The sequence below is a fragment of the Lynx rufus genome, unplaced genomic scaffold, assembly GCF_022079265.1.
Source record: "Lynx rufus isolate CCGP_SWC_20201006 ecotype Redwood Valley unplaced genomic scaffold, mLynRuf1.p SCAF_7, whole genome shotgun sequence".
NCBI lineage: Eukaryota > Metazoa > Chordata > Mammalia > Carnivora > Felidae > Lynx > Lynx rufus.
This window is the reverse complement of record NW_025814889.1, coordinates 13,565,987-13,581,781: the sequence shown is the minus strand read 5'-3', so window position 1 is coordinate 13,581,781 and position 15,795 is coordinate 13,565,987. Positions and strand designations below refer to the sequence as shown.

Genomic DNA, 15,795 nt, shown 5'->3' with positions numbered 1-15,795 from the left:
ACTGGAGCGTCTGCCCGGCCTTGGGACTGTAACCCAAGCCAACACATGCCTCACAGGCAGCTTTCTTTAGCCACTGACGGCATCAAGGAAGGAAGAGCGTGAAATCACCAGGGATGGGATGGATGCTTCCGAAGGGGAGTTGGCTGCTAAGTGACTCCTAGGGAGGGTGGAATTGCCATCTCTTAATTTTGTATTTAGGAGTAACCACTAGTAAGTCCTTCTCTCAGACAAGGAGATACTTATTAGAAGGAAACCGGAGGTGATCTGAATCCCTGGAAAAGTTTCCCCCACTTTGAACTTTGCAATGTTTCACTGCAGGTCATGTCCACGTGGAAAGCAAGGCTCACCAAGAGACTGAAATCTCCATCTAGAAGGATGCATCCATTTCCATGCTCAGCTCTGCTTGCTTGTTTCGGGAATACAAGGGAGAATGCGCCCTTTGATCAGCCCAGCACAGCTGATCCTCATTCCACCATCTATGTTCAGCCCACGGCCAAAGCAGACCAGCACCCAAGTCGCTCGAGAGGGGAAGAAGGAACTCCAGAGAAAAGGCGAGATTCCAGCATCCGTTCAGAGAGAAATGGCAGTGCAAATCTGAGTTCAAGTAATCACAGTGCCAACCAGCCTGCTGAGACCCCTGAGGATTCGTCTGGGTCCTTAGAAGGTAAATCGGACTGTGAAGCAGTTACTTTCCAGACTTCTATCCCCAGACCATCAATTATTGAAATGCCAACGGTGAGTTTTCCCAATGCTGTTATAGAAGGAATAGTGTTGGAGGAGAGTTCTGATCATTGGTAGATTCCTTCAGGAAACAAACATGGTTAATGTTATTAGTGAATAAGATGTTGAGGGGAACTCTTAGTAGTGAGAGGAAGTGTGTGAAGCCTTTTAAATTCTCATAAGGTTCTTAAAGGATGTAGAGGGAAGCAATGACAATAAGCACTGGGGCCTTAACAATGGCCAAAATTGGCCTTTAATTAACTGCCCATGGTGCTTCAGAGCCAATGGTGTCTCAATAAAAGATTAAGGGTAAGGTAGTCTGGGAAAGCTTTTTCTTTTCTTTAACTGGTACATGAATTTATTTATATGAAAACCCACAATATAGAAGATTTGATCACAGAATTAAGAAATTGCCCCTACTTAAAAGGAATCACATGGTATCAAAGCAGTCTGGGAAAATTTGGAAATGATGAACCCTATGCATAGCAGTAAAGAAAGGAAGCGACCTATAAAACTATTCATAATATGGGTGTTCCTCTGACAGTTTTCCAAGACTTAGAGGCAGGAGAAGGAAGTTATTTGAAAAAAAAAAAGTGCTGCTGCTCTTAAAAGGCATAATCTTGGTATATTTATCTATTTTTTTTAGAGGCATTACTGAATTTTTAATTGTTGAATATTCTGATTGGATTTAGCTGCACAGCCATGTCAAAGTTCTTGGTAATCCCAAGAGGCAGGGTTTCTTGAATAGTGTTTTCTAGAGATACCTCTTGAGCATTTTTTGGTTATATTCCTGGCCAAGAAGCTTAGGACCAGACTTAAAAAACTGGGAACTATTTGGGGATCCATTACTAAGACATTCTGATTTTTCAAAAATCATTTTTTTTCCATCTAGTCTAACATATTTTGTCTGACTTGCTCACCAAGAAGACTCATTAGCATTGAAAACTGCAAAACAGTGAAGATAGGGTTAAAACATATTTTTAAAAATAGTTTCATTTGATATTTTACATGCTTATCTTAAATTACTGAAGCTCAGCTCTATTTTCTACATCCTTCTATTCTGAGATTGGACAGAGGATTTCACCAAACCCTCTGTTATAGCAAGAACTGTAATGGTTTGTTTTTGTTTTTCCCCTAGCACCACTAAATCAAAACCTCAAAAAATAAACAAAAACCAAAACATTTGTTGGTCAATTTTCAGTTTATATACACATGCAGATTAAGATATTTTTAGTAGTACTGTAGTTAGCTGAGTGGACATCATGGCCAAGTTTTTATTTGTTGCATGTTAAAGGAACCAATGATGTACGATTTGATTCCAGCAACCTAGGACCCACCCTATATTGCTAAATACAGCAGCACATACAAAGGGTTGATTTTATTTTATCTTCCTGTTTTAGTGGCATATGTGATACAGGGACTCAAAGTAAATACGTGTATTCAAATATAACCAATTAAACACAGCAGAGTAACATCCATATTAATTGCCCACTAGTATGAGCAAAGGCATGGATAGACTACAGAGGTGAGGCAGGCCTTATGATGGAAACAACCTCAGTGCAAGATGAAATATAAGTGTCCCAAAGAAGACACATATGAGACAGTTGAAAGGAGGTTGGAAAGGTACATTGCAGGGGAGGTCGAATTTGAGACTGGTTTTTTAGAAGGTGGGTTAGGATTTTTAAAGGTAGAGACGAAGGGGAAGACATTACAATAGAAGAAAATTGTGTGAGTAAAATGATGTGGGGGAATGTAGCATAGGGATAGGTACATCAGATTGGCTAAATTGGAGAGGTACCTTGGAAAGGTAGATTGAAGCCAAAAGTGGGATGTCTTGAATGCTGTGGTCAGAACTGAATTTAGTAGGCAGTGGGGAAGCTTTAAGAATTTTGAACAGAGAAATGTCACGCTTAGGATTTCATGAACAGGTACAGCTATGTAGGATGGATTAAAGTTGAGAAGACTGGAGCTGAGGTCATCATAACAATCCTGGCCTGAGGGATATCATAGAAAGAAGAGAGGAAGGTGAGGTGGGTGGGGCAAAGAAGAATGGACCCTACGGTAGTAAATTCAGTAGCTGCCCAGGTCCCAAACTGGGTGGGGAGGGAAGTGAGACCAAACTGGCAGTGGCGAAATGAAAACATTATGAAACTAAGACTGGGCTGTTGGGGGGAAAGTGGGTCTGCGGGCATGGTAAATGGGCCTCTATTGTAGTTCTTTCTGTAGCGGGGAGCTAATATTTATAGAGCACTCACCGTATTTCTGCTTTACAGGGAATATTCCATGGACCCCAGTTACAGTGAGGTGCATATCCTTATGAGTCCCATTTTACAAATAAGGACACTGACACTTAGAGATGGTAGGACACTTGCCCAAGGTCATGAAGGGAGGAAGAGCCAGGATTGAAGCCCAGATCCTTATTATTACTGGTGTGGTGCTTGAGGATTTACAATGAAATATTCGTCCATGATCTCACTAGACATGCAATTAAAATTTCATGTGTGTGTATGTGTATTTATATGTAAATGTATCTATGTATATAATCATCATCATTATTATTTGCTTTTTATTCATTTGCTTAACTTTAAAAAAAAAACAACTTAGATTCATGGTGTATAACACAAAGGGACACTTTCCACTTTGCATCCTGCTGATGACAAGACTTTGTTGATGATAGTGTGGGACTGTTTTGAGATCTTCTGATTAAAAGTGCCATATGACTGCCCAGATTTTTCATTACCTAGTAATTTTGTAGTGACATGTTTTCCCTCGGCAGATGACGAATGAGCTTATTTTATTATAGTCTTGCCTGGAGGCAAAAGTACTTCCCACTGTGATACACTGATCCTCATCATTTAAGCTGCCTTGGTGGAAACAACAAATAATACTCTTTTTTAGAGCTGAGCCTCAGAACATAACCAAAGCTAAGAAATGGGGACAAGTCCCTCTATCTGTTTTTAGTTACCTGGTATTCAGACAAGAAAGTGATTTTTAAAAATCTGAAACAATGCCTTGTCTGAGAGGAAAAGCTGAAGATAGAGAGGCCAAGTGAACTAATTAAAAAAGCAGGTTTTTGGTGGTGTAGATGTATGTGCACATATCTGTATTTATGAAGTGATATCAATTAGTCTTCAATCCTTTTGTGGCCATCTCTTCCATGTTCCAGGCCTGCAATCAAGGTGATAATAACCCTAAAATTGGAATGTTTTATGACTCCTGGTTTTCTTCTGATTGTAATTTTTTTTCTTTCTTGGTGGTCTTGCAGTTGAAGTGTCTAATAACTGGTGGGATTGTAGAGTTAATGAAACACAGCAGTATGCTGTTTATTTTTCTGGCCAAGAGTTATCATGTTCTTACTGTGTGCCAGGACAGCCCTAGCTCTGAGGAAACAAAGACTGAAGACAGAGTTTATGAAGTTCCCTCCATTCCAGTGGGAGATACAGTAAACAGGTGGTGTCAATGCAATATGAGAAGGTTTATGGGTCAACAATAGACACCATAAGAGCACAAGGAAGAGACTCCTTTCCTACCCTTGGGAAGACAAGGGAGGCTGGAATATACAGAGAAGAAGGGGTTCTACCTTATTCTTTTAAACTTTGCTTCCTAGTTGAAAGGTGCTATTTTCCTCCTCCCTCCCTCTCCCTTAAATGTTGGCAGTGTAAGGACACAGTTCCCACACTAAGCAAGTCTTTCTACAGCAGTGGTAAGTTTTATCTAGTTCTTACTTCAACAAAGTAGCCTGCCTGACACAGGAAGAGAAAATAATTGTGGTTTGGGAAATCATTCCTGGGTATTTTTAACTAAAAGTTGGTTTTAGGGGGGGTGCCTGGGTGGCTCAGTCAGTTAAGCATCTGACTCCTGATTTCAGCTCAGATAATGATCCCAGGGTCATGGGATTGAGCCCTGCATCTGGCTCCTTGCTGAGTGTGGAGCCTGCTTAAGATTCATTCTCTCTCTCTCTCTCTCTCTCTCTCTCTCTCTCTCTCTCTCCCCGCCTTGTCTCTCTGCCCCTGCCCCTGCTTGTGCACTCTTGCTCTGTCTCTCTCTCAAATAAATAAAATGAAAAAAATTTAGTTTTATAAAAAGGAAGGGAAACAGGGCCAATCTTGGAGTTGAAAACACCATTGCTTTTAGTAACAGGCTGGTTTTGCTGCTAGACAGAGAAGTGGTAGCCAAGATATCCCTAGACCCCAGGCTTAGGCTGTCACTGCTTTTTAGGGTCTGAGTCTCTGTTATGCCATCAAGAAACACAGTTTTGCAGTCATCCTTCTGTAAGACCTAGTTCCTTGATACCCACCCTTACAAGAGCCTGATGTATAAATCTGAATGACCGTTTAGTTGTCAGCCTGGAGGACTGTCAGGGTAGGGCTTACTAAGCCATCCATTTATTTTCTCTACAGGAAAATTATACACAAAGAGAAATGATAACCAGAAATCTGTTGGAGAGTACGAACTCAGAGGAAGTGGGGGCTACATTTTTTTTATTATAATAAAATATACGTAAGATAAAATTTACATTTTTAATTATTTTTACATATACAGTTCTGTCGCATTAAGGACATCCACAGTGATGTGCAACCATCACTACCATCCATCTCCAGAATTCTTTTCATCTTCTCCAACTCAGACTCTGTATTCATAAAACACTAACTCCCCATTCACCATTTACCCTTCTTCTCATCCACTGGCAACCACCCTTATACTTTCGGTCTCTACAAATTCAACTATTCTCAGTACCTATGTAAGTGGAATCAGACAGTATTTGTCCTTTTGCATCCAGCTTATTTCACTTAGCATAATGTCCTCAAGGTTCATCCATGTTGAAACATGTCAGAATATCCTTCCCTGTTAAAGCTGAATAATATTCCATCATATGTATATATCACGTTTTGTTTACACATTCATCTGTCAATGGACATTTGGGTCATTTCTACCTTTTGGCAACTGGGAATAATGCTGTTATGGACATGCATGTACAAATATCTCTTCAAGACCCTGTTTACAATTCTTTTGAGTATGTACCCAGAAGTGGAATTGCTGTGTCACATGGTAATTCTATCCGTAATTTTTCAAGGAATGGACATATCGTTTTCTATAGTGGTTGTACCAAATGCACCAGCAATGCACAAGGGCTCCAATTTCTCCACATTCATGCCACCACTTGTTTCTAAAGTTTTTGTTCATTTGTTTTGACAATAGCTATGATAATGGGAATGAAGTGGTATCTTGTTGTGGTTTTGATTTTCATTTCCCTAATGATTAATGTGATATTGAGCTTCTTTTCATGTGCTTACTGGTCACTTGTGATCTTCTTTGGAGAAATGTCTATTCAAGGCCTTTGCCTTTTTTTTTAAATTGAGTTGTTTTGTTGTTGTTGAATTATAGGAATTCTTTAAATATTTTTAATATTAATCCCTTGTCAGATATATATGATTTGCAAATATTTTTCTCCCATCCTGTGGGCTGCCTTTTCATTCTGTGGATAGTGTCTTTTGATGTACAAAAATTTTAATTTTGACAAAGTCCAATTTGTCTATTTTTGGTTTTGTTGCCTATGCTTTTAGTGTCACATTCAGTAAATCACTGCCAAATCTAATACCATCAAGCTTTTTCTCTATGCATTCCTCTAAGAGTTTTATAGTTTTAGCTATTACATTTAGATCTTTGATCCATTTTGAGTAAGGGTCCAAATGAATTCTTTTGCATGTGGATATCCAATTTTCCCAACACCATTTGTTGAAAAATTTGTCCTTTTTCCATTGAATGATCTTGGCACCCTTGTGAAAAGTCAATTCACCATATATATGAAGGTTTATTTCTGGACTCTCTATTACATTTCATTGGTTTATGTGTTTGTTTTTTATGTCAGTAGCACAATGTTTTGATTACTATAGCTTTGTAGTAAGTTTTGAAACCAGTAAGTGTGAGACCTCCAACTTTGTTCTTCCTTTTCAAGATTGTTTTGGCTATTTGGGATTCCATATGAATTTCAGGATGGATTTTTTTTTCTACTTCTGCAAAAAAAACATCATTTGGATTTTGACAGGGATTACAGTGACTAGTTAGACTGCTGTGAGTAGTACTGACATCTTAACAATATTGGGTCTTCCAATCCATGAACACAGTTTATCTTTCCATTTATTTGTGTCTTCTTTAATTACTTTCAGCAATATTTTGTAGTTTATAGTATAAAAGTCTTTTGACTCTTCAGCTAAGTTTATCTCCAAGTATTTTATTCTTTTTGATGCTATTGTAAATGAAATTGTTTTCTTAATTTCCTTTTCAGATTGCTCATGTTGGTGTACAGAAATACAATTGATTTTTGTCCATGTGTTTTGTGTTCTGCAATTTTGCTGAATTCATTTATTATTTCTTTTTAAAAATTTAGTTATTTATTTTTAGAGAGATAGAGTGTGTGTGTGAGATTGGGGGAGTGGGAGGATTAGAGAGGAAAAGAGGAGGAGAGAGAGAATCCCAAGCAGGCTCCACACTGCCAGTGCAGAGCCCAACGCAGGGCTCGAACTCATGAGCCACAAGATCATGACCTGAGCCAAAATCAAGAGTCGGACACTTAGCCGACTGAGCCACCCGGGTGCCCCTCATTTATTACTTCTAATGGTGTGTGTGTGTGTGTGTGTGTGTGTGTGTGTGTAATCTTTATGGTTTCTACATATAAGCGTATATCATTTGTGAACAGATAATTTTACTTCTTCCTTTACAATTTGGATGCCTTTTATTTCTATTTCTTGTCTAATTGCTCTGACTGGAATTTGGAATGCTACTCAACAATACTGTGTTGGATAGAAGGGCAAAAGTTAACATCTTTGTCTTGTTCCTGATCTTAGAAGATAAACTTTCAGTCTTTCATCATTGGGTCTGATACTACCATTGAGCACAACATGGGTTTTTCAAATATGGCTTTTATTGTGTTGAAGTAGTTTCCTTCTATTCCTATTCTGTTGTGTATTTTCATCAGGAAAGACAGTTAAAGTTGGTCAGTGCTTTTTCTGAATCAATTGATATGATAATTTTTCCTCTTTATTCTGTTAATGTGGTGTGTTACAGTGATTGCTATTTTGTATGTTGAACTATCCTTAGATTCCAGGGATAAATCCCACTTTGTCATGGTGTAATCTTCTTAACATGTGGATGGCATTCTGCTTACTATGATTTTGTTGAGGAGTTTTGCATCAATTGTCATCAGGGATATTGGCCTCTAGTTTTCTTTTCTTACAATGCCTCTGTCTAAGTTGGATATCAGGGTAATGTTGGCCACACAGAATTATTTAGGAAGTGTTCCTTCCTCTTCAATTTGTTTTGGAAGAGTTTGAGAAGGGTTGATGTTAATTCTTTACACATTTGGTAGAATTCACCAGTGACACCATCTGGTCCAAGGCTTTTCTTTGTTGGAAGGTTTTTTGGTTACTGATTTAATTTCCTTACTAGTTATAGGTCTATTCAGATTTTTTATTTCTTCATGATTTAGTCTTGGTGAAGAGGAGCTACTTTGATAGCATCACTGAAGTATGGTAATTATAATCATGATTACCAGTTATTGAGCACTATTAATAGACTAGGCATGGTGCTAAGGCCTTACATGGATTAGCTAATTTGATACTTCTAATCCTTTTGCAATGTTAGTTCCTGATAATCCCAATCACTCCTCTACTCAAAACTTTCCGAAGCCTCTGCGGTTCCCTAAAATATTAATCATGTCTTCATGGTGGCCCGCAGATCCTATACAAAGTATATCCTATTGCCTCTTGGAACTTATCTCCTACTGTTCTTACTGATGGGGAAACTAGGACTCAGTGGAGGTAAGAAATCTGAATCATTCCCACTCTAAGGGTAACCTTTTTAGTGGATAGGAAGCTCAATTAAACCAGTCAAAGCAAGACTTCCTTGGCCAGTGCAGAACTCATGCTACCAATAACTAAATAGCTGCTTATTCAGCTCTCCTTGTCTAGGCTCCATGCCCACCCTTCTTTTCTTGGCACAGTCTTTGTTAAGACCTGAGATAGTTTAATTAATTGGGTTTCAGCTTCCTTGGTTAGAATCAGATTCCAGTCATGTTCTGTTGGAGCTACATCAAGGCCACGCTAATTTGAATTTGGTGTTGGAGAGACTCCTGGATACCTATTAACAGAAAAGCTCCTGGAGCTATTCACCTCTACAGGCAAGTGATCCCATTCAACAAATTTATTTTTATTTTTAATGTCTTAAAGTTATCTTGAAGTTGATCCTTGAGAGTACCATCTGCAGAGGGTAGTACTACTTAGAAGCAAATTTTAAACTTGTGTGTGAACATCTATCATCCCTCATCCCACTGTTAACTCCACATCCCCCTTCTATAAGCATTATTGGTAGCAATTCTGCTACGCTGCATTTCCATTTTCTGGTACAAACCAGTTTTCCTGCATTTCTTTATAAGGAAATCTTCCCTTCCTTTTCTTATGGGCCAAAATAGAAGAGAACACAATTTTAGACTACGTATAAAAACAAATATCCTATTAAGGAAGTTCTCTGCTAGGCAGATGATTTTATATAAACATTTTTTAATAGAAAAAACTTATAAATCCATGCAAATATTACTTTTCTAGTTCATTTTCATGCTTCCTACCTCCCAACAAGGGGGGATATGAGCTGCTGGGGACTCCATCCCATTCATTTTAGGGTCTGACAATTTCTTACACTAGGTTTCTACTTTCAAAAGACGTTAAACACAGTGCCATGACAGTGCATGATATACCCAGTGTACTTAGGAATTTTCCAATCCAGATATTCAGTTTCATCCCAACTGGAAAAGAGATAGCTTCCTGGCTTCTCTTAGAATGAAAGAAAATAAATTATCCTCATAACACCATGAAAATTTACATTGCACAGCTTTGACTATTGGAGACTGTCCATAAAAGACTACAGAGAATGGTAAAAATGCAAAATTTTCGGAAAATTTAGAGCTGAGGGGCATATATATTCCAAGCTAAGAAATAAAAATTGAGTGTATAATTTCATCAAATTTTAAAGCATAATTTTCAAGTGAGGTTACTCTGGCATTTACAATTCAAATAAGAATGATAAATACTATCTAAGTAGGTGTACATACGTTGGAGGGAGAGAAGTACAAAAGGAAGAGGTCAGCCCACTTTTGAGCAGCGTCTATTTCTAGCTCATCAGAGAGAATCTGGCAATCTGCCAATGACCTACTTGATCTTTTGCCCTCATTTTCACAGGTGGTTAACAAAAGAGCAAGGTTTACTTTGTTCATAGTCACTGGCCTGGAGTGTCACACCAAAGAGCTACCAAAAAGATGCCAATTCATTGATTAGACCCATTTTCCCTCAATACTTGGATCTGTAGTGTTAGAATTTCCATTCTCTTGATTGTATAACATGCAATTGTACCTCAGTTAAAAAAATTCCACTATTCTACTCACTGGGTATGCTGGAAATGAACATTTTTTCTGCTCCAGGACCCACAGGGGCTAGTTGAAAGAATGTGCTATATTAATCATGGTAAATTAGAGGTGGTTTTTTTCCCCCAGCCAAGGACACATGTTAACCTGATCTGAACTGCCTTTAGTTTTACATTCACAGTTCCTCCTTTCCAAAGAAAATAGAGCTCACTAAGTTAACACTCCTGATGTGAGGTTGACACACGTGGTTTTGTAATTCTGTACCAGGGGAGGTGAGAGTTTGGAAATTTGGGGATTTAGAGGAAGGGGGAGAGTCTCTACAAGGGGCATAGGACTGCCATGGGAAGTGTTTATGATTTGGTTGTGGCAAGATGGTTTGTGGGTATCCCCTGTTTAGTTAAAGAGAAAATGACAACTCAGGCAACTGTTAGAAACTAAATACACTGGCATAATTTGGTTGTCCACAGAAAAAGAGAAACTTCCCCTCAAATAGACCACCCCCATAAGGAGAATCAGTTTCTGTAACTTAAAGCACCAAATCTCAAAAAGATGTGTCGTACATTACTTATTACTAAGGGTAATTAATGTACTGCAATTTGGAAATCATAAACTGCCTTTAATACTTTTTTTATATAAAACAATGCATACTCTTATAAAAATTCAAATGTGATATATATACACTTGTCATTAGAGCTAATTCAAAGTTATCTCTTTTTTTAAAAGTCGCCCATGTATGTTCAAAAAAATCTTTGCCAAAGGCACCAAGAATACACAATGGGTAGAATGCACTCAAACTTCAGCACGTGATACAGAGAGATCATTCATGAAAGGAATAGCCAATCAATGTGCCAGATTTCATTGTTGTCTTATTTTAAGAAATTGCCACAGGCACCCCACCCGGATCAGTCAGCAGCCATTAACATCGAGGCAAGACCCTCTATCAGCAAAAAGATTATGATGTGATGAAAGCTCAGATGACAGAGAGCATTTTTTAGCAATAAAGTATTTTTTAATTAAAGTATGGAATTGTTTTTTTAGACATAATGTTATTGCACACTGTAAATAGACTACAGTACAGTGTAAGCTTAACTTTTATATGCACTAGGAAACAAAAAAATTCATTTGACTCATTTTTTGTGCTATTTGCTCTATTGCAGTAGTCTGGAACTAAACCTACATATCTTTAAGGTACGCCTGTGCATAAAACTAAAAAGCTTCTGCATAGCAAAGGAAATAGTCAATAAGATTAAAAGGCAATCTATAGATTGGGAGAAAATATTGGCAAACCATATATCTGGTAAGGGGCTAATATCCAAAATATATAAGGCACTCATACAACTCAATAGCAAAAAACCAAATGACCCAATTAAAAGATGGGCAAAGGCCCTGTATAGACATTTTACCAAAGAAGATGTAAAAATGGCCAATGGGTATATGAAAAGATGCTCAGTACTACTAATCATCATGGAAATACAAATCAAAGCCACAATGACATATCACTTCACATCTGTTAGGATGGCAGTTATCAAAAAGCCAGAAGGAGAGGAGAAAAGGTAATGTTTATCACTTACACACTGTTGATGGGAATGTCAACTGGTAGAGGCATTAAGGGAAACAGTATGGCAATTCCTCAGAAAATTAAAACTAGAACTACCATATAATCCGTCAATCTTTTCTTCTAGGTACATATCCAAAGGAAATAAAATCACTTTGTTGAAGAGATATTTGCACTATGTTCACTGCAGCATTATTCATAGTACACAAGACATAGAAACAATTTGAGTGTCTGTCAATGGGTGAATGGATAAAGAAAATATAACCACACACACACACACACACACACACACACACACACACACACGTATATAACAGAGTAGAATTCTGTCATTTGTGACAACCTGGATAAATGGGGAGAACATATGTTAAGTGAAATAAGCCAGACACAGAAAGACAAATACTTTATGATTTCACTTATATGTGGAAGCTAAAAAAGTTGTCCTCATACTAACAGAGTGCTTGTTGCCAAGGGCTGGGGATGGTGGGAAAAGTATAACTTTCAGTTATAAAGTGGGTAAGTTCTGGAGACCTAGGGGGAGATAAGGGGAGGTGTTGAGCTGGGCAGTTGCTGGCCAGGAAGTGTTGATGGTGAATAGAGGGCATGAGAAAATTGTGCAGTAGAAGCCCCATAAAGGGTACATGGGAGGCTATTTAAGGAAGAACTTGAGGGGGAACATCCATGAACATACCCTGAACTAGTAAGAGTCCTCTTATCTGGGAATTGTTTGCCTTTTTGACTGATCTGGGTGTTTCAGGAGAAACACACCTGAAGCAGCGATGGACAAAAAAAGACTAAATGATTAGACCCTGGTATGGAGTGAAGCCATGGCTCTCTCAGAAGGCTCTCATTCTCAGGCCCTTTCCTAGGATTCCAGGAGGTCTGCCTGCAGGAAAGATTGTTCTTATGCCTGAACTTCTACCAGGACTCCTCTGACCTGGATGTATAATACTTGAGTCTCTGTAGGGAGAAGTAACTTGGTGTAGTGGAGTTACAAGTTATTCTGAGTTCTTTTGACCATTCAAAATTGTCCAGTAAACATTGGTATCCTCCAACTATTAGAGGCAGGTAGGGGCTTTGCCTACCCATTCACAACCTGCTCCGTGATGATATGTTGCAATAAAGAAAGCTTCACATGAATTCTGCCACAGGTACAGATGTTTTTTGCCAAGCAGGCCCCAAAAGAGGCATATTCCTTGATCCTGTGAGCTGGAAGAAGTTCCCCAGTTTCTGTTCTTTTACACAGTGGCCCCTTGCACAATTAAAATGATGTGTAGGAACACAATAATATTCTAATGGCAAAACCAACAAATCCTCTATTCAGAGGGGGTGAAGGTGCCCTCTGCTAATCAGAGTCCAGGACCAAATGGAGTTCAAGATCCAGGATTTTACTATAAGGGAGTTGGATTTCTGAACTTGCCACATTCTTATACTTCATTTTGCAAAGGCAAAAAGGCTGATCAGTTACATACCTTGAATACCATTCATTTCACAAGTGAAAAATGATTTCCAAAATCGTATCCTAATTGGTGGATCCTCTTGTTCAGACGTAGCTAACCTCATTTGAAGTGCTTGGTGTAGCTTCGTCTGAATACAGACCCCTGATTAGAGTCCTTCACATACTGACAGCCTCTGAGCATCAACTCCGAGACTGTTTGCTCTCAAGAAAGAACAAGGAAAAATGTGCCCAAATTTGGCCTTTGGACATTTTGGGGTGTGAATGGGATGCTTAGTGCTGCTGTCACCATCTTGTGAGAGGAGAGAACAAACCTATGAATAAAAGCAAGTAATCTAGAGATGGCAGGGCAGGAAGGCAAGAAAGCATCTGGGTTGTTGAGGATGCCATGGAGCTACTTCAAGTGCAACTAACTATCCTTATGGGATAGATATTCAAAGTGTTTATGCGGAGGTTATGTTTTTTAAATTTATTATTTATTTTGAGAGAGAGAGAGTGAGCGAGCAGGAGCGCAATCAGGGGAGGGGCATAGAGAGAGTGAGAAAGAGGATCCCAAGCAGGGTCCAACTGTCAGCACAGAGCCCGACCTGAGGCTCAATCTAATGAACGTGAGATCATGACCCAAGTGGAAATCAAGAGTTGGAGGCTTAACCGAATGAGACACGCAGGCTCCCCTATGCTGAGGTTATTTTAAAACAATGACTGTTTCGACAAGGACGGTCAGACCCACCTGTCCCTGGGAAATCTCCAGGTGGACAGACAGCCATTTCAAATTCAATGTGTGCAGAAATGAACTATCTTTCCCCCTAAACCTCCTCTACATAATCGCTTAGGATGCTTTTAGCTGCAAGAGACAGAAAACCCTACTTAAATTTAGACAATATGGAAATGTATTCTTTCACTTAAAAACAAGCTCTGAGATAGGGTGACTTTAGTGTTGACTGATTCAGCAGTTCAGTTCAATGAAGCCATTGACCACCTAGATTCTTCCATTTCTCTGCTCAGCCATCCATAACATGGGCTTCACCCTACAAGTGGTTCCATTTGTGGTTATGAAATGACTACCAGTAGCAGCCGGGCCATGTGCTTTCTCCCTCCCGCCCCACCACACACTTTGGACATGTCCTGCTCATTCTGCTCCTATTCTGTCCCCCATTTCTGACACCATCCTCAACACCAGTTCCCAGTTGGTGCCCTATCCTGTCCTCTACTGGCACTTGGTGCTTACCTCACTTATGTGAGCACTTATTAAACTGCCCCATGTTTATGTGTCTAACTCATTGTGAAGAGCTTGAAGGGAAGGGGCTGTATCTTTTTTTTTTCTTTATATCTATAATGGGTGGCATCTAAAACTGTACTTGGCACATAGAAGGCACTTAACAAATGTTTATTAAATAAAGGGTGAATCAATAAAATAAAAATTAGGGGAGAGGCTTATAAGCCTTCATGTATTTTTACCATGGGTATTTTGTTTTGTATTGCCAATATATTTGTGGTCTATCTATTATTTTAGAAATTGATGGAAATAATTTAAGACTACACTAGGGAGAAGGGTTCAAGATATTTCCCCTTGAAGAACAAGCTGTTTATTACTCAGGTTTGAGATAAGAGACCCAGAAAAATTTATTCTGAAGTGAACTTGGCCAGAGGAAGTTTCCTTTCAACTGTCCTTGTAGTCCATTTTTTGAACCTCTCAGTGAATCTCCCATGTGGCAAAGCATTAGCCATTTCATGCTTCTGTTTTCCTATTTGCAAAATGAGGATGAGAGCTTTTATGATTCTAGTACTAGATTAGAAAGAATGACTATTTATATAGAACTTCAAGCATTACAGGAAAAAATATAGGATATTAATAATATAAATAATGATGCCATTAAAATGGGAGGAGAACAAAGGGATGCATTTACCTCCTACTCTGTGTGACTTTAATAGCATGTGGAGAAGTGTATGGATAATACTGTTCACATTAATAAGACACCAAGCTGTACTGAAGACACTGCTAAGAATGGCTTAATGTTTTCCCCTAGTTCTGGCTTTACAATGCTTTTGGCTAAAAAAAAAAAAAAATTTTTCTGTTGAATTGCAGAGAACCCAATTATCTAAAAGACCTTTTTAGTTAATCTGGTTTAAGTATCAAGCACATGATTTCCTACTTAATGGGTCACTTTCTAAATCCAAGATAAAAGCTCATGATTTACATGTTATTGTTAAGCTAGAGAGTGTTAAAGAAGAAAAAAAGTAATTCGATTTAATGGGGAAAAATAATTTCTTTTTTTTTTTTATTTTTTTTTTAATTTTTTTTTTTAACATTTATTTATTTTTGAGACAGAGAGAGACAGAGCATGAACGGGGGAGGGGCAGAGAGAGAGGGAGACAGAATCAGAAGCAGGCTCCAGGCTCTGAGCCATCAGCCCAGAGCCCGACGCGGGGCTCGAACTCACAGACCGTGAGATCGTGACCTGAGCTGAAGTCGGACGCTTAACCAACTGAGCCACCCAGGCGCCCCGGGGAAAAATAATTTCAAATAAAATGTTCAGCAGGTTATTTCTTTTGTGCTTTCAGTAATCGGTGTGACATCTAACTCTGAAGCCTTCAAGTCTTCATTCAGTCCTCAGCTCAACAGCCCTTAATGGGGGCTGGACACGTGCTGGG

The 15,795-nt window shown here is 38.7% G+C and overlaps 1 protein-coding gene across 1 annotated transcript in view; it reads left to right on the top strand.

Moving 5' to 3' along the window:
• The first annotated feature begins 321 nt into the window (after positions 1-321).
• The window catches only part of FAM107B (family with sequence similarity 107 member B), a 232,542-nt gene continuing 217,068 nt past the window's right edge, over positions 322-15,795 (top strand). The window contains exon 1 of the mRNA XM_047065049.1: positions 322-735. Within this exon, the coding sequence (XP_046921005.1) occupies positions 322-735 (414 nt within the window). The remainder of the gene's footprint in view (positions 736-15,795) is intronic.